The sequence below is a fragment of the Salvelinus namaycush genome, chromosome 11 (genome assembly GCF_016432855.1).
Source record: "Salvelinus namaycush isolate Seneca chromosome 11, SaNama_1.0, whole genome shotgun sequence".
Taxonomy (NCBI): Eukaryota; Metazoa; Chordata; class Actinopteri; order Salmoniformes; family Salmonidae; genus Salvelinus; species Salvelinus namaycush.
In genome coordinates, this window is record NC_052317.1 from 22,057,981 (window position 1) to 22,078,255 (window position 20,275).

At 41.1% G+C, this 20,275-nt stretch overlaps 1 protein-coding gene across 2 annotated transcripts in view; it reads right to left on the reverse strand.

Moving 5' to 3' along the window:
- LOC120055910 (high affinity cAMP-specific 3',5'-cyclic phosphodiesterase 7A-like) overlaps positions 1–20,275 on the reverse strand; it is a 55,989-nt gene that overhangs the window by 14,423 nt on the left and 21,291 nt on the right. Inside the window, exons 2-9 of one of the 2 annotated variants that reach the window (XM_039003956.1) lie at positions 6,514–6,574; positions 5,514–5,600; positions 3,945–4,099; positions 3,764–3,827; positions 3,240–3,335; positions 2,992–3,092; positions 2,585–2,716; positions 873–964 (exon numbers count right to left, since the gene is read on the reverse strand). In XM_039003956.1, the coding sequence (XP_038859884.1) occupies positions 873–964; positions 2,585–2,716; positions 2,992–3,092; positions 3,240–3,335; positions 3,764–3,827; positions 3,945–4,099; positions 5,514–5,600; positions 6,514–6,574 (788 nt within the window). Of the gene's footprint in view, positions 1–872; positions 965–2,584; positions 2,717–2,991; positions 3,093–3,239; positions 3,336–3,763; positions 3,828–3,944; positions 4,100–5,513; positions 5,604–6,513; positions 6,575–20,275 lie in introns of both variants that reach the window. The other variant, XM_039003955.1, reaches the window with a different exon arrangement.

The following is a 20,275-nucleotide window of genomic DNA, read 5'->3' on the forward strand; positions in this document are numbered from 1 at the left end:
TCCGCTGGTGGTGTCTTGGAGCAGCGTCTGGGATAAGTTCAATTGCCCTGGGGGCTACGAACAAAGGATCAAATTCGGAAAAGTCGTATTCCTGGTCATAATGCTGGTGAGTTACTACCGTTCTGATATCCAACAGTTCTTTTTGGGTTCCCGAGTGGCGCAGCGGTCTAAGGCACTGCATCTCAGTGCAAGAGGCGTCACTACAGACACCCTGGTTCGATTCCAGGCTGTATCACAACCGGCCGTGATTGGAAGTCCCATAGGGCAGCGCACAATTGGCCCAGCCTCATCTGTATTTGGCCCGTGTAGGCTGTCATTATAAATAAGAATTGATAAGAATTTGTTCTTAACTGACTTGCCTAAAAATTTAATTTTTTTTTTAAATACATTTACATTTCCGGCTTTATGTAATAACACAAAAAAATGTTCTGTGCTAATATTGTAAGAAAAAAATGCTGCAAAATTGCTTAGGAGCAAGAAGCAGTGTTGCCATGTCTGTCGGCGCCATCTTCCTTGTCCAAGCATGTAGCGTGTTATACCCAAGAAGACTTGAGGCTTTAATCGCTGCCAAAGGTACTTCAACAAAGTACTGAGTAAAGGCTCTGAATACTTATGTAAATGCGATATCAGTTTTTTTTATTTTATAAAATTAGCAAACATTTCTAAAAACCTGTTTTTGCTTTGTTATTATGGGGTATTGTGTGTAGATTGATGAGGGAAAAATATGATTTAGTCAATTGTAGAATAAGGCTGTAACCTAACAAAATGTGGAAAAAGTCAAAGGGTCTGAATACTTTCCGAAGGCACTGTATGGAATTGCCCTGAGGGCACAAATAAAGTTGTTATAGAAGATGCCCTGTCTCTGAACTGACCGGTCTTCAGTGGGAAGGTGGGACAAGAGTGCTGACTCTCGGAGCAGGCCCACAGCAGACTTCCAGTGGTGATTCTCCAAAACTGAGATATTCTACAATGGAAAACACAACCCAAAAAATACTCAGAGTATTAAAGAGGTAATTATATTGTACATGGGCTAGATGATGTCTGATGCCAACCATTAACATGTATTTTAAAGTCATTCAACATTTTATGGACAACTATATCAGCATTTTATCCATCAAAGAGACTAAAATAATGATGAGTAGAGAGTAGGGCTAACCACATTTAGTTGACTGGTCGATTGTTTAGTCGATAGGCTGATGGTCGACCGAGATTTCTTTAGTCGAGCAGTCACAATTAATACATTTTTTTCATGGTGCACAAGACACCTGTCTGATTCGCACCCGTGTCAGTGGTCTAATAAATTGCGGAGGCCACGGGGATGGCACAGTCCATCACTCTAAGACATGTGATACTGCAATTGTATATGTTTATGTAAAAATAATGGTGCAATCTAAATCTAATATTATTTTATAAAAATGCACTTTCTTCCGCGTTGGATATGGTAGCTGTCCACCGTTCTGAAACAGAATCTTTAGTGCGCTGTAGAATTGGCACCTTTCCCTATGTTGCTATGTGCATAACAGCAAAAATTAACAAGCATATTGGGATTGAGAACAATGCAGCAGGGGTAGCAGCAGCAGAGGCGAGGAAACAGCCCTTGCCTTAAACCCTATTCGGACAGGATTAGTTTTACTGGGGTTGGTCAGGTAATGTAATTATGTGCACAAGCACAAAACATCTGTTATTTTAGACCCGCCGAATCTGCCATGACAGTAATTTGTACATGGTAGGAGAGTAACAATTCCAACCAGAATAACCTACTGTTTTTTGGCGAACTCCAAGGTCCACTAATAATACTAGTCCCGTGTGAATCAACATCCCTGTGTGTTGCTCACGGTTTGAGCAAGAAAACAATAACTGATTTCATAAATTGAACGTAGTGCTGTATATAGCCTATATAGGAAGGGCCTACATGTATCAACGTTCACAGTGAATGCTTTTGTTTATATGTTTTGCGCGTATGAATTGAATATTGCCAAATGTATCAGTAAAAAATATTGCGCCTATTTAATGTAACCCTTGCTGTTAATTGATCGCAAAGCAGCATACAACTGATCTAAACTTTTGGAAATGATAAGTTCACTTTCTCATCCATAGCCTTAGAACACATCTCAAGTGCTGTAGGCTGGGGGGCATTTTGGACGTTTACTGCGGATCGCTAAAATATCCTAATGATTATGAACAACTTCCTCAATTCAAATATTATTGCGACACTACTGTATACCAAAGATGGTTTGGTATGGTTTGAAACTTGGGAACCAAGCTCAAGTTATCAGTGTAGCCCAATTATTGCCTAACACAGCGTGACCATCGGGCTCTTTCTTGAGTCATTTGCGTGTCTTAATTATTTAATTAAACAGTGTGCTTAAAGCGTCAGACAAGCTCAACGCATCTGTCTATATATGGAAAAATAAGTTTAAATATATAGACCAATCGATTGGTCGAAAGAACAGGACAACTCTCGGTCGACAGCGCTTGTAGAGAAAGTGGAGTAGTACGTTATTGATCCCAGTTTGGAAAATTGGTTTTATCACCACAAGCATCAACATTGAGCCCAGAGGCTATTTTCAGTATAGGGCCTTACCTTGTACAGTGCTGCTAGATAATGGTTTGTTTTTATGAGGAAAGGCTGGTTGACACCTGGATGGTCCAGATCATGGGTGGCAGCAGCCAGCAGACCCAGCAGGAGATCACAGGAAGTCATCGTCTCAGCGAGCTGCAAAACACAGAACCCTCCTCATCAGACTCCTCATGAAGAGGTACAGTTGGAACAAACTTCTCCAGGTGTACTTGTAGGTTATTCTTTTTTTGGACATTTTGAAGGCTACAGCACTTACAAAAACCTACACATCCTTCTACAAAATAAAACACTACAAAAAATAAACACATTTTCAAAGAAATGTGAAAACCTTAAGAGTATTGATCTGTTTTGAGGACATTCAGTTGTAGATGAGTTATTTGTTAGTGGTTAACAGTGTAATTTCCTCTCACCTTGGGCTCCTGCAGGTAACAATACATGGCCTGAGTCACGTCCGCAGCGTGGACTGCATTGTGGTAGGGGTTCTGGCTGCGGTAGTCCTCTTGAATCATGACTAACAACAACAACAACAACATTACGTATTCATTTCATTTGGGGAGAGTTTCAACTATGCATCACCACTTCATTCAAGTAGACAATATTGGGTTTAAATAAACCCATGTCCCAGTGCAATACGGTGTATTTAATTTAATTTCAATACCTAAAAATCTTCTAAGTTTAACCATGTCCAACTGAAAGAGCTCAATTAACCCATAACTGTTGAATAAGTGAAAGGTCAGGTTGACGAGGCTGTTCCCTGTAAGTAAGCAGAACAGAAACAATGAATCAACAAATACATAATAACACTGCAGTTTGTAATAACAGACAAGGGAAGGGACACATGATGTAATAGTCCTACTCCTTAATCTAAAACTCAACTCTAACCACATCTACTTAGTCTGACTAGCAAAACGCCATCCACAACAAAATCACTAGCAAAACGCCATCCACAACAAAATCACTAGCAAAACGCCATCCACAACAAAATTACTAGCAAAACGCCATCCACAATAAAATCACATGTCATTCTCCATCCACATTTATAGAAAACTATTATGTGATTGAACATTTTCCAAATGAAAATAGAGAGCAATACATGTCAGGGTGAGAAAATAAAGCAGGCATGCATTGCATTTGCAATTCTTAAACAGTAGAGGGCAACAATCACCTAGGAATACACCTTACCGTTTGTAAGTCTATCAAAAAGGAACATGTCAAAGTTCCAGTTTCCAACCTTCTCCAGCATTAACTGAAATACATGAAGAATTATATTGGGTTACAATTATCACCTGACCAATTTTTACTCAGTGATACTACAATACTTACATATTTAGGAAGTATTGTTGCTGGATAGATTGCCACTAACCTTGGCTTGACCTGTGTAGTCATCGTCAAGGATGTAGCCTAGTGGGTTGGAGGCTGGGATGCCGCGGATGAACCGTGACGAGTGGAGGTACCTCTGAAAGCTCAGCAGCCTGCGGACATTCCTGGCAGACACAGGTCCCGCAGACTGGGGTGGGGCTGTGGAAACAAAAGCACAGGATGATTAGCTATGGTTGAAATGTACTCACTTTGCTCTAAAGCTAAGCCAAGTTTATATAGCTAACAACTTCATTCATTTCCAGGTAAGAGTAACATGATGCTTTGTTGCATTATTTTTTAAGTAGCTTTCAAGAGATGTCCATCTCCACAAACGCCAGAAGTTCGCTTACCACCTTTTTTTCCCATAGCTAAGTAATGTTTCAAGTTGCAGTTGGCTAGCTAACTACTTCACATGCGTTGGTGTTATGATTTAAATTAAATTAAAAAAAACACCATCAGTTGGCTTTTGGAGCTCTAGAACACTGAAAGGTTTTCAAACAGTTCTATTACAGAATTCCATTCTCCGTATGTGCACACAACTCTAATCTACACTCTGTACTAAAAGCAGAGCACAGCATATCATTCAGGACAAAGTAAAAAAACACGTCAAAAAGTCAATAACATTTGGGTTAATACTGTACTGTACCGTAATAACCTCAATATAGAACAAGATGCATTTCACGAAAGTTAGAATAATAACCTGTTAACTGTGAAACCTTTTGAAAAGACGAGGGTAGTGTTAAGAGTCCCAAGTCAATTCAAACAGTGACTAGCATTGACAGAGGACAAACACAAGAGGGGATTTGAGCCCGCCATGCCGTGGCCACCCCCACCACTGTGACTAGTGCAAAGAGGTGTGAGTGTGCAGACATGCTGCTGACACAGCAGCCCATTTTCCAGCCAGCTGGCAGCCCACCAATCTGAGTACTGCATTGTCAACGCACACTCACCAACCATTGCAGACTAGCAAGCCTCAAATGGCCTTTTGCAGCAAACCTGCATTCTAGAAAACTCTTGGAAAGATCAAGGCATTAACAAACAAAGCCAGGATTAATGTCTAATGTCTAATAGGTGATGGTCCCAAAACATTCTAAAATGCAATATTGATTGCTGGAAAGTTTTACACAGTCAGCAAACACAACACATACGATCACGTCAATAGGACAGCCAGCTGGATGGCTTCCATTGATCAATTTGTTGGAGAGACTTTGTACAATGGTCTTTTCATAGACCTTTTCAGAAGATCCAATTTGACAAGTGAATAATATCAAATGCTTTAATTTCATTAATTCAAGCACATGACCGTTTAAATGTCTTATCAGTTGAAATGATATAATCCTATCCACTACAGTATGTGGATGTGTATCTTGCCTACATTTAGATGAGGGATTGTTGAGTGTCCACTTCACATCTGCCATTTAGTTCATAAGTCAAGTTATCATACAGAGTTACATCAATCATAAGAGCTACAAGCAACAAATCATGGGTTGTAAAATGGTTCAGCTTCTTTATTGATAGAAGGGGTTTTAAGGGGTGGTCACACAATGAATGGGAGTTTTTGGTTCATACTTACAGTGCAAAGTTCGGAAATCGACATACAAGTAAGGATGGGACCCTCTTAGTTCCGGTTCAAACCCCACTTGGCTTCTGACTCTCACATCTCCTAGAAGGAATGGGAAAACACGGTCCTCAAGGTACTGGCAATAAAGAGGTGTTTCATTTAATAAAGCATTGGGCCTGCAGAGACTGAGGCAGCGCCTCAAATAGCTCCTTATTCCCTATGTAGTGCACTACTTTTGACCATGACCCATAGGGCTCTGGTCAAAAGTAGTGCACAACATAGGGTATAGGGTGCCCTTTGGGAGGCAAAGGCTGAGGCAACACAGACACAGCTGAAGAGGAAGCATGGCTGTGACACATTAGTATTCACACTGGTGTCAGTGAGCTGGAGAAGAGGCAGGCTTCTCTATTCAGACTAGATCAAAACAGACTCTGCAGTTATATTAGATAGAGTTAGGTAGTTATCTAGTTGGGAGACATCTTACATTCCTCGCCTGTGATATAAAACATCTTAAGAACTGTTAGCCATACTGACTAAGAAAGAGTACGTGTTAAAGATCCTGTATTCATAAGAGACAGGATCGTAAAACAGAAACACATACCCTTTCTTAGTCCGTATGTCTAAAGTACTATTAGACCTTATATTTACATTTTTAGAAGACGCTCTTATCCAGAGCAACTTTCGGGAGCAATTAGGGTTAAGTGCCTTGCTCAAGGGCACATCGACAGAGCCTTGTCGGCTCGGGGATTCTAACCAGCAACCTTTCAGTTACTGGCCCAACGCTCTAACCACTAGGTTACCAGCCACCTTGCTGGGTAAGATTACCCATAGATGTACTAACAAGATTAGACATGGAACAGCAGTAGAGCTATTGCTTATCTACTAATTAACAAACATGCATCAAAACATTACTTAAATCATCAATATTCATATGGGTGGTGAAAATGGCCATACGATATGTTTCAATATATATGGATTGAGAAAAATCAAGTGAATATCATACCATACGTACCGAGCATCCGAATGTAGAGAGCTGTTTGATTCTCACTGTCATAAGAGATCGCCCCTCGTCTCTGCAAGGACACAAGGAAGGGATCATTAAGGCCTCAGACACACCAATAGAGTGTGCTGGCCGAGTGCGCACCGATTTTACATGTAGAATCGTGTGAAGAATTTCGCATTCAGACGTCTACAGTGGGTGGTCTTACAAAAGCATTTACGACGCACATTTCACAGAGTTGGTAACATAATACGCAGTAAAACCAGAAACATTGAACGAACCGCCTCTCCTCCCCTAGTGACTGCTCTGCGGCACTTCTACTGTAACAGTCAGGGGAGGTGAGGGGTGCCCTTCTGCTGTGTCACATGCAGCTGTAGCCATGTGACAGTGGAGGACATTAAAGCCCTCTGCAGGACCCAGTCATTCTTTACACTTCAGGGGTCATGCAGAGCTCCCTGCAGCGAGAGAGAGGACCCTGGAGCACACAGTTTCTTCCAAAAACCAGCAAGTTTGGTAAATGAACAGAAATGCACTGTTATTCCTTGTTACTATTTCTTCCAACTCAACAAAACATTCAGATATTTTATTTCAACTCTGTGTTGTCCCAATACAGTAATCCATCTCGTCAAACTCTCAAGACAAACTCACAATTAAATGTGCATCTTCTTGGTAAAGTAGATCATGGGATTTAAAGGGATCTGTGATAGATTCCCAGTACTGTTGTCCAAACCCTTGCCCAAGCTCAGTTTCAGGTAATGAAGCTAAAACACAGCTGGCCTGTGGGAAATTGCTAACCCAGAGAATGCTGTCTAATTAGCAGCAACAGGATGGGTTTCAGTATTGGCCGCTGGGAAATCACACAAACCACATGGAGCAAAGCGAACCACTCAAATGTCACCACTCACTCACTTTCCCACCACCCAAAGATGACTCAATGATTTTGGACAGAGCTTTTATCATTAAAGACTCAAATGATGGAACCTGAACAGGTCCCCACTGGTGTCCTAAACAATAAACAACAAAAACTACAACATTTGACAAAACTTCTAACAGTATTTATTTATGCTCCTCCCCCTCTCTTTTTCTGCTCCTCCCCTCGCCCTCTGATGCAAATGCTCTCTCAGCTCACCGGGGTGTCCCCAGATGGCATACAATTCGAACTATGACGTCAATCTGCTCAACATATTTGCATAATTGATATTCCTCCATCAGCCAAGCCCTAGCCGCATAAGCGCTAGGGCTGTACTTATAGTCTTGCATGTGACTTTGCACTGAGTTTAGATTACAAGACCTGAAATGTGTGGTACTTGTAGACAATGTTCCCTCATTTTTTTCAGCACTGAGAACAATTCAAGTCTGCTGAATGCAAACGTGAAGGTTGTAAAAATTCTGTGCAACTTCTGGCGTGCGTTTTTTGTGAACACAGACTGTACCCGCTTTAAGTTACAGTTATAACCGTGGCCAAGTAGACTACTGTGGCTATTGGATCATAATGTAGGCCTATCAGAGTGCCCTAACATAAACAATGGAGAAAATGCATCCCATAACATTTTAACATGGAAATAGCTGTTCAATCATTCAGCCTACGGTAGCAGCCAATGTGTGGTGTTCAATGTAGGCCTCGATTCCGTGAGACTTTTGGAAAAAATATGCAGGGCTTGACAACCTGTTTATCCACTTGTCTTTTAGACAAGGAAGTGACTGAAGATTTGTTGTTTGATGAAAGAAACCACTTTACAAAATAAAGTTATTATTATTATTATTCCCATACCATTATTACAGTGAATCAGACAAACTATGCTACCCTCTGCCTATTGGCTACTTAGCTTATTCAAGCCTGTCTCAAAATACAACACTGCCCCTTTAAGACAGAAAAGCATTTCTTTACCTGACTCGCTTTTTAAAGATGGCTAGAAATGCACACGTTAAGTGCTCTGTTCGGAAGCAACCACTCCCCCATTTATGACTAAAAATGATCTATAACTGGGCTACTAACTCACTTACTAGCAAAGAATATAAACAAATGTGCACACGTGGCTACATGCAGATCTCAAAACAAGCGCATCTACTTGCGACCACTCATGCTGTAAACACAGTCCAGTTCAAAGGAATGGCACAGATCCATATACTGTATGGCAATGGTCTATTTGCATATAGAGATACTGCAGCTCTGATTGGTTATGCCGCCCTGGTCTGTAGAATCATGCCTGTCAATGCAATAGAATCCCTCTCCGCTGCGTTCAGCCTACAAGAAAATCCCTTGCATACTAAGTCTTGCATAGTTAATTTTGTTTCTGTATGTTTTATTGAAAGTGGCTAATATTGGCAATTCCCACAGTAGAAGGAAACGTTGTTAGTGTTAACTAAAGGGGAAATTTAGAAGGTTGAGTGAAGTTCAATCTTGTGCAGAGCGGCTGATATTTCTTCTGCGCAGCAGTCCCGGGGGAGCCGGTGTGCAGCTTAGAGGGAACATTGTGTGTAAAGTACATTGTTTAAAAAATATGGAGAAAAATGAACAAAATCCAAAAGGGTACTTTAAAGATATTTACATATATTTTTTGGTATCCATAAATTAATGTACAGAAATTGTATTCTTTATCTAAACAGTACTTACAGTTCAGAGCACACAGTAAGTTTCAAATGACACCAAAGACTGGTTTTGTAGCATCTACAGACTCATCATTGTAGTGTCTTAAAGAAGGCCTGGATAAGGCCAAAATCGCATTTCCCAACTTTCATTTGTTATTTCTCAATAGTTATTACTCGTGGGAATTGGCCTATATGGATAGGGCTAAATTGAAAGTATGAAAAGTATATGCATAACCATGGTAGCAATTAAAAGGCAACAGTTTGGAGATAATGGGGAAATTATTAGATCAAAAGGTGAGAACACAACAGTTCAACTGACACAAGACTGAATCCAAACATTAAACTGTTGATTTTATGTGCATTTTACATTTACTGTACTTTGTTGATAACGAAATCTGAGAATACTCTGGATACATTCAGTAACACGATAAGACTACTCATGGAAAATGTGGGGTAGGTGCAGGATAAGACAAAAAAATGACAAGGGTTGGAGTGTGCTAAGTTCCTAAGCAATTTAAATACATTTTTATGACACAAAGAAAAGTCTTCAACTATATTTTACCAAATAGGGCTATCTTCTGTATACCACCCCCTACCTTGTCACAACACAACTGATTGTCTCAAACACATTAAGGAAAGAAAATCCACAAATTAACTTTCAACAAGGCACACCTGTTAATTGAAAAGTACCTCATGAAGCTGGTTGAGAGAATGCCAAGAGTGTGCAAAGCTGTCATCAAATATAAAATATATTTTGATTTGTTGAACACTTTTTGAATTACTACATGATTCCATATGTGTTATTTCATAGTTTTGATGTCTTCACTATTATTCTTCATTGTAGAAAATAGTGAAACTAAAGAAAAACCCTTGAATGAGTAGGTGTGTCCAAACTTTTGACTGGTACTGTATGTATGTATGTATGTATGTATGTATGTATGTATGTATGTATGTATGTATGTGTACACACACACACACACACACACACACACACACACACACACACACACACACACACACACACCACACACCACACACCACACACAGAGTGTATTTGGAAAGAATTCAGACCCCTTGACCTTTTCCACATTTTGTTACGTTACAGCCTTACTCTAAAATTGATTAAATAGTTTTTTTTCCTTCATCAATCTACACACAATACCCCAGGATGACAAAGCAAAAACTGTTTCTTGAATTTTGTGCAAAACATAAAAACTGAAATACCTTATTTACAATAAGTATTCAGAGCCTTTACTCAGTACTTTGTTGAAGCACCTTTGGCAGCGATTACAGCCTCCAGTCGTCTTGGCTATGACACTACAAGCTTGGCACACCTGTATTTGGGGAGTTTCTCTCATTCTTCTCTGCAGATCCTCTCAAGCTCCGCAAGGTTAGATGGAGAGTGTCAATGCACAGCTATTTTCAGGTCTCTCCAGAGATGTTCGATCGGGCTCTGGCTGGGCCACTCAAGGACATTGAGACTTTCCCGAAGCCACTCCTGCATTGTCTTGGCTGTGTGCTTAGGGTTGTTGTCCTGTTGGAAGATGAACCTTCGCCCCAGACTGAGGTCCTGAGCGCTCTGGAGCAGGTTTTCATCAAGGATTTATCTGTACTTTGCTCCGTTCATCTTTCCCTTAATCCTGACTAGTCTCCCAGTCCCTGCCACTGAAAAACATCCCCAATGTATGATTTTGCCACCACCATGGGATGGTGCCAGGTTTCCTCCAGACATGACGCTTGACATTCAGGCCAAAGACTTCAATCTTGTTTTCATCAGACCTGAGAATATTGTTTCTCATGGTCAGAGTCCTTTAGGTGCCTTTTGACTATGAAGGCCTGATTGGTGAAGTGCTGCAGAGATGGTTGTCCTTCTGGAAGGTTCTCCCATCTCCACAGAAGAACTCTAGAGCTTTGTCAGAGTGACCATCGCATTCTTTGTCACCTCCCTGACCAAGGCCCTTCTTCCCCGATTGCTCAGTTTGGCCGGTCGGCCAGCTCTAGGAAGAGTCTTGGTGGATCCAAACGTATTCAATTTAAGAATAATGGAGGCCACTGTGTTCTTGGGGACCTTCAATGCTGCAACACGTTTTTGGTACCCTTCCCCAGATCTGTGCCTCGACACAATCCTGTCTCGGAGCTCTATGGACAATTCCTTCGACCTCATGGCTTGGTTGTTGCTCTGACAGGCACTGTCAACTGCGGGACCTTATATAGACTGGTGTGTTCCTTTCCAAATCATGTCCAATCAATTGAATTTACCACAGGTGGACCAATCAAGTTGTAGAAACATCTCAAGTATGATCAATGGAAACAGGATGCACCTGAGCTCAATTTCAAGTGTCATAGAAAAGGGTCTGAATACTTATGTAAATAAGGTATTTCAGTTTTACTTTTAATACATTTTCTAACATTTCAAAAACTTGTTTTTGCTTTGTCATTATGAGTTACTGTGTGTAGATTGATGAGGAAAAACATGTATTTAATACATTTTATAATAAGGCTGTAACGTAACAAAATGCTGAGAAAGTCGAAGGGTCTGAATACTTTCCGAAGGCACTGTGTGTGTGTGTGTGTGTGTGTGTGTGTGTGTGTGTGTGTGTGTGTGTGTGTGTGTGTGTGTGTGTGTGTGTGTGTGTGTGTGTGTACATCTATATTAGAGGTCGACCGATTGATCGGCATGGCTGATTAACTAGATTTCAAGTTTTCATAACAATCGGTAATCTGCCTTTTTGGATGCCGATTATGGCCAATTACATTGCAATCCACGAGGAAACTGCGTGGCAGGCTGACCACCTGTTACGCGAGTGCAGCGTCAAAAGGACTTTGTGGCTGCAAGGAGCCAAGGTAAGTTGCTAGCTAGCATTAAATTTATCTTATAAAAAACAATCTTCACGTAATCACTAGTTAACAGCACATGGTTGTTGATATTACTAGGTTAACTAGCTTGTCCTGCGTTGCATACAATCAATGCGGTGCCTGTTAATTTATCATCGAATAACTTCAACTTCATCAAACGGGTGGTGATTTAACAAAAGCGCATTCGCAAAAAAAGCACAATCGTTGCACAAATGTACCTAACCATAAACATCAATGCCTTTCTTAAAATCAATACACAGAAGTATATTTTTTTAAACCTGCATATTTAGTTAAAAGAAATTCATGTTAGCAGGCAAAATTAACTCGGGAAATTGTATCACTTCTCTTGCGTTCAGTGCAAGCAGAGTCAAGGTATATGCAACAGTTTGGGTCGCCTGGCTCATTGCGAACTGTGTGACCGTAATTAGTTTGCCCAAATTTTACATAATTATGAGATACATTGAAGGTTGTGCAATGTAACAGTAACATCTAGACTTAGGGTTGCCACCTGTTTGATAAAAAAAGGAACGGTTCCGTATTTCACTGAAAGAATAAACCTTTTGTTTTCGAAATGATAGTTTCTGGATTTGACCATATTAGTGACCAAAGGCTCGTATTTCTGTATTTATTATATTATAATTAAGTCTATGATTTGATATTTGATAGAGCAGTCTGACTGAGCGGTGGTAGGCAGCAGCATGCTTGTAAGCATTCATTCAAACAGCACTTTATTACGTTTGCCAGCAGCTCTTAGCAATGCCTGATTCACAGCGCTGTTTATGACTTCAAGCTTATCAGCTCCCAAGATTAGGCTGGCAATACTAAAGTGCCTATAAGAACATCCAATAGTCAAAGGTTTATGAAATACAAATGTATAGAGAGAAATAGTCGACGCGTCATAATTCCTATAATAACTACAACCTAAAACATCTTAACTGGGAATATTGAAGCACCAGCTTTCATATGTTCTGAGCAAGGAACTTAAACATTAGCTTTTTTACATGGCACATATTGCACTTTTACACACACACACACACACACACACACACACACACACAATTATTTTGTTTAGCTCTCCTGGCTGTGACATTGATGAACTAGCGCAAGCACATTTGTAGTTGCTTCCTTTGGAGCACAACCCTGCATCCTCGCCATCACACAACTACTGTTTTTCATGCAATCCAAAAGCAGCCCATTATAAATTGCAATCTGTGTCAGGTGGGCATGAATTGAAAGCTTGTTCTATTGCTAACATGACTAGTTAAGTTATAAAATACAATCTTACAGTGTTAGGCTTTCAAAAGGCAATTCTGATAAACAGATCATAATTATGGTGTGCATAGAAAGGGGTCATGAGTGCATTCAGTTGTGCCGCGGCAAATTTTCTTCACAACAACCCATGGTATCTATGACGCCATGTCATCTTGTAACTGTACGTCACACATAGTGATCATAAACGTTGACACTGTATATGACATGAGTTTTATGATATGAAATGTGAAGTGCACATTTTGAGTCATGGATGTTTGGCTTGCTTGCTTGCATCAAAGCGGTATTCAAACCTCAACGTCTCATCTTACAAAATACATAGTGATCTTAATTTATAGCATTTCCCTCATTCAGACAACAAAATATTAGTAAAAGTTGTCAAATTAAGGAGGCATGGGGGCAAATCAGAACGGATGTCAGTCAAAACCCATACAGCGTATACATGTTACTGTACAGCCACTACATTCCACTTAGTACCCAAATCTGCCATTTTAAACCCGTATACGGGTAGCAGTGTAAAGGGTTAAACAGTCAGTTGTATGAACTATGAGACAAGAAAACGTGCCAAAGATTTTGTTGACACATCAAAGCACGTCTATTCCGCTTGATTATCTTTGAGAAGAGAAGCCTTGCCAAAGTTTGACAGTGTTATTGTTAATACTGGCTGCTCCCAGTGTCTGTTAGCAGAGTGTTATCCTATTGTGTTTATGTGGCAGCTAATGATATAGTATGCTGACACAGATTGGACATAGTAAAAGAATAGTGAAGTAGTACAGAGTGAAAGTAATATATTCCATCATACTGTATGGGGCTGAATCAGTGTCAAATCAAATCAAATTATTTGTCACATGCACATGGTTAGCAGATGCTAATGCGAGTGTAGCTAAATGCTTGTGCTTCTAGTTCCGACATTGCAGTAATATCTAACAAGTAATCTAACAAATTCACAACGACTACCTTATATACACACACACACAATGCAAGGGGATGGAATAAGAATATGTACATATAAATATATGGATGTGTAATGGCCGTGCGGCATAGGCAAAACGCAATAGATTAAATAAAATACAGTATATACACATGAGATAAGTAATGTAGGATATGTAAACATTATTAAAGTGGCATTATTTAAAGTGACTAGTGATACCATTATTAAATAAATTTATTAAAGCAGCCAGTGATTTGAGTCTATGTTGGCAGCAGCCTCTCTATGTTAGTGATGGCTGTTTAACAGTCTGATGGCATTGAGATAGAAGCTGTTTTTCAGTCTCTTGGTCCCAGCTTTGATGCACCTGTACTGGATGATAGCAGGGTTAACAGGCAGTGGCTCGGGGGGTTGTTGTCCTTGATAATCTTTTGGCCTTCCTGTGACATCGGGTGCTGTAGGTGTCATGGAGGGCAGGTAGTTTGTCCCCGGTGATGCGTTGTGCAGACTGCACCACCCTCTGGAGAGCCTTGCGGTTGAGGGCGGTGAAGTTGCCGTACCAGGCGGTGATACAGCCCGACAGGATGCTCTCGATTGTGCATCTGTAGAAGTTTGTGAGGGTTTTAGTTGACAAGTCAAATTTCTTCAGCCTCCTGAGGTTGAAGAGGCGCTGCTGCGCCTTCTTCACCACGCTGTCTGTGTGGGTGGACCATTTCAGTTTGTCCATGATGTGTACACCGAGGAACTTAAAACGTTCCACCTTCTCCAGTACTGTCCCGTCGATTCGGATAGGGGGGTGCTCCCTCTGCTGTTTCCTGAAGTCCACGATCATCTCCTTTGTTTTGTTGACGTTGAGTGAGAGGTTATTTTCCTGACACCACACTCCGAGGGCCTTCACCTCCTCCCTGTAGGCTGTCTTGTCGTTGTTGGTAATCAAGCCTACTACTGTAGTGTCATCTGCAAACTTGATGATTGAGTTGGAGGCGTGCATGGCCACGCAGTCATGGGTGAACAGGGAGTACAGGAGAGGGCTGAGAACGCACCCTTGTGGGGCCCCAGTGTTGAGGATCAGCGGGGTGGAGATGTTGTTTCCTACCTTCACCACCTGGGAGTGGCCTGTCAGGAAGTCCAGGACCCAGTTGCACAGGGCCGTGTCGAGACCCAGGCTTAAGCTCAAGCTCAAGCCCAGGCTTAAGTCTCAAGCTTAATGATGAGTTTGGAGGGTACTATGGTGTTAAATGCTGAGCTGTAGTCAATGAACAGCATTCTTACATAGTTATTCCTCCTGTCCAGATGGGATAGGGCAGTGTGCAGTGTTACAACGATTGCATCGTCTGTGGACCTATTGGGGCGGTAAGCAAATTGGAGTGGGTCCAGGGTATCAGATAGGGTGGAGGTGATATGATCCTTGACTATTCTCTCAAAGCACTTCATGTCATGTCCTGACCTTAGATATCTCTGTTTTTCTTTATATTTTGGTTAGGTCAGGGGTGGGCACGCTAGTTTTGGGCACGCTATTTTTGTATGTCTAGGGTTTTTGTATGTCTAGAGGTGTTGTCATCTAGGTGTATTGTATGTTTATGTTGGCCTGATATGGTTCCCAATCAGAGACAGTTGTTTATCGTTGTCTCTGATTGGGGATCATATTTAGGTAGCCATTTTCCTTGTTTGTGTTGTGTGATCTTGTCTATGTTTAGTTGCCTGTCTGCACTAGTCGTATAGCTTCACATTTCGTTCGTTTGTTGGTTTTGTTGTTTTTAGTCATTTAGTTTAGTTACCTTAGCTTTCTTGGGAACAGGAACAATGGTGGCCATCTTGAAGCATGTGGGGACAGCAGACTGGAATAGGGATTGATTGAATATGTCCATAAACGCACCAGCCAGCTGGTCTGCGCATGCTCTGAGGACGCGGCTAGGGATGCCATCTGGGCCAGCACGTTTAAATGTTTTACTCACGTCAGCCGCGTTGCAGTAGAGCCCACAGTCTTTGGTAGCGGGCCGTGTCGGTGGCACTGTATTGTCCTCAAAGCGCGCAAAGAAGTTGTTTAATTTGTCTGGGAGCGAGACGTGGATGTCCGACTCATCCTATCTCTAGTTTATCATCCTCAATTCAAGCCAGATACTGGCAATTGCACAAACAACAGGGTTGTAGTTTATGGGCAGACACAATACTACTACATTACATACAGCCTAGGCTTTTGTTTAAAAAAGCTAATCTAATATGAACTAAACAGGCAAAGCAGTATATAAAAACCTTGGTTTGAAGGCGCCAGTGTTTACACCAACAACGCCAGTGTTCGCACAAATCAGTTCTGTTTATGGCAGCCAGAGCCGGGGTATATCAGGCTCTCACAGGGACGGGGGCTGTTAGACAACCAACCTTGCCATGCCCATATGTGCTTCACACAAGCTATCCAGACAAGCAACTGGCATCTCCCTTCACATGGCGCTATGTGGGCTGTGTCAGGCCCAGCGTGCGTCACTACCGGCTTGCCTCGCTGCACTCCAAACACTGTGGCGTCTGTCAGGCTGGGACGGACATATGCCTCCATCCCTCATGCCACTCGCTCCTGTTAAAATGCTTGACATTCAATGCTACATTCACAAGTCAACACATGACTGGTGCTCACGATTCTGGGCCCGTATCCACAAACCATCTCAGAAAAGGTCCTATAATATTACCGTTAAATCAACACACTCGTCACTACCATTTAACAACGCTTTGGCACAGTTTGGCATCCAAAAACTTGACGATAATGTTGCATAAAACATTTGAAGGGTCTATAATTTTAATTCAACACAAAGTTAACATTGGCCTTAGACGCTTTTAATTGCCCAACTTCTAGGCATATTTTTTAACAACCTGTTATTGCGCTCCAAAGGCATAACGTATGTTCACTTGTGAATGAAATAACATGTCGGTTAATTAAATAATTGAAAGAAAAATGACATGATTTATTACCATATGTGGTTATAAGTATTTAGGCATATCATGTGAAATAGGGCTAGTGTGAAATCATTTTCAAAAGCATGTAGGTCGAGATTATATATGGATTGATCAAATATAAATATCAAAACATTCTTTCAACAATTCTAAAGCAACTGCATGTGACACAGTAACCACTGACACACTGCCTTTTTCTATTATCAAGACATTCGCTGTTAACTCTTAACTGGTTAGGACACCCCATGAGGTCTCCTAAATATCTGTCGACTAGGTGGGACTCTTATGACCAAAGAGGCTTCATGCATAGCTTTTATTTTTACCCATAAGAGTAGGAGTAAAATATTTTCTGCTCAGACGATTGCTCTCAATGCAATCTTCAATGCAAGTGGACTGGCTTCATAATTCAGTAAATCTCAGTACGTCATTGTGATTGATTCCATGGTTGTCAAAATTAAATCAGACATTTGGTATTGAACATCCTTTAAAACATCACACAGTGGTACAGTGTTGTGAAAACCCAGCAAGTTTGGTGAATGAACAGAAATGCAATAGTATTCCTTGTTACCCATAATTTCTTCCAACTCAACATTACATTCAGATATTTTATTTAAACTCTGTTGTCCCAATTCAGTTATCCATCACAAAACTCCTAAGATAAGCTACACATGGCCTCTGCTATCAAGACCTCATATTTTAAGCCACCAATAAAATAAGCCAAAACATAACTGTGCAATGTACACTATGTGCAGTATATGTTATGTCTTGTGAAATGGATGATATGTTTATGATTCTACTCTACTGCTAAATCAATAAACCTATAAACCAACTACTATTTCTGCTACTAATATTACAATATGGTAAATCCATTTGAATTCAATAACACCTTCACAGCATCCCTTTTGATTTAAACAAAACTTTCCATATTTGATTTCCCATGGAAGAAGTGGTCAGAAAGTGAGTTTGCCAAAACATTCAAGAGATAAAGGTGTTTAAAGTTGACCCATTTTGCATACCCCACCATACCACGAGACATCCATGTCTTCATCACTGGAAAATAGAAACTATTGAGATTGATATAATTTAAACGCTTACAAACAGGGTTGTCAAACTGTTCTTATACAATTTATGTCATTTATTAAGCTTAATTGTCAATTATCAAAAAATGCGTAAAGTCCCATTTTTCATATTCTCATAAATTGTAGCTTAGACCCTATTTTATATAATCTGAGGTTTTCGTTTTGTGCCCACCATCAGTTGAGACATAACATGCTCTTGAAAACAGGGTGGGTGTCATTTCAATCATAGAAATATAATCCATAGAATGGACCTATCCCTTCAGACCACTGCAATTTGGTATGCAAAATGGGTCAACTTTGAGCACCTTTATCTCCTGAATGTTTTGGCGTTCAGGTCCAAAAGTTACTTTCTGACCACTTCTTCCATGGGCAAACATGCATGGAAATGTTTGTTTAAATCAAAAGGATGCTGTCAAAAAGTAATTGAATTCATATGGATTTACCCTACTACAACAACTATAACTACCACTTCTTACATACACAAAAATCCCTGTCTTTAACTTTGACCTATAATTAAGATGGTAGTCAAACTCTCAATACAAACTCACAATTAAATGTGCCTCTTCTTGGTAAAGTACGTAGTTAATGGTATTTAAAGGGATCTGTGATAGATTCCCAGTACTGTTGTCCAAACCCTTGCCCAAGCTCAGTTTCAGCTAATGAAGCTAAACACAGCTGGCCTGTGGGAAATTGCTCACCCAGAGAATGCTGTCTAATTAGCAGCAACAGGATGGGTTTCAGTATTGGCCACTGGGAAAATCACACAAACCACATTGAGCAAAGAGAACCACTCCAATGGCACCACTCACTTTCCCACCACCCAAAGACGCCTCAATGATTTTGGACAGAGCTTTTATCATTAAAGACTCAAATGATGGAACCTGAACAGGTCCCCACTGGTGTCCTAAACAATAAACAACAAAAACTACTCATAACAATATTTTACTTCAATCCAATGTGGTATTCTGCTTATGCTGTATCATTACCAAGTCTTAACTGTCCCTGATGAAACCAGTCAAAATAAAAACACCCTCAAACTATCAGTCCCTGAAAATAGCAGACATACTGTACACACCATCACAATGTGAGCTCATAGTAACTCACCACACCTCCTTTCCTTGTAAGGCAGTAAACAGACACACAGTCATCTGTCTGCGCTAGAGATATCCTTTTCAAAGTCAAATCAACTCAGTGTTGATAAAGAGGCAGTTTACCTAGTAGTCCAAACTGACTGTCTGCTAGTGTCAGAGGACCTACCTTGTGGGAAATCCACCTTGTTAGAATCATAACTAAGGACCAGATCAGTACAATTCCCATTGGACCGTGTGGCTGAGGATCATACTCCCTCTCCCTGGATGTACATGCGTGTTTCTGTGTCGTGGGTCCAGCCCGGATAAATATTAGCAGACAGGCAGACGAAGGACAGCTCAAGGCACAGGCAGGCAGGAGGGGACGGACAGAGAGTAAGCAGAGCCTTGTGCAGCTGTCTTAGCTCCAGCGCTAGCTACCTATCACCTGACTGACTGCCCAGTCCTAACACTCCTGGGACTGCCTGACAGACTGACTGGCTGGACTGGCTGACTGACTGCCAGTCGACCGAAGGGCTGGTGTGAGGGGCACACACCACGCTCTCTCCCTTCAGCCCCATATGGACGGATGGTGTTGCACTGTGGCAACGGCCAAACACCATCATAAACACTCTGACACAGAGAAGGGGGGGTAGAGGGGACAAGGTGTACCAACATTACTACACCTCAATGTCACGTTATTCATGACGTAGGGGTTTGAGAAACCAAAAAGGTCAGAAGGAGATGACTGCATAGCCTGGCTTCAACAGTATGTGTTCCTTGCTAAAGGCATGGCGGTTTGGGGAGTTGGCATACAGTACATATGAATTGTCAATATGAAACATGGGACACACACTGACAGAGATATCCTTTTAGTCAAATCAACTGTGTTGATAAAAAGGCAGTGATACCTAGTAGTCCAAACGGACTGTGTGCTGGGGTCAAATGACCTACCTTCTAGGAAATCCCCCTTGTTAGAATCACAACCAAGGACCAGATCGGTACAATTCCCATTGGACCTCCCAGCAGAGGATCATACCAGT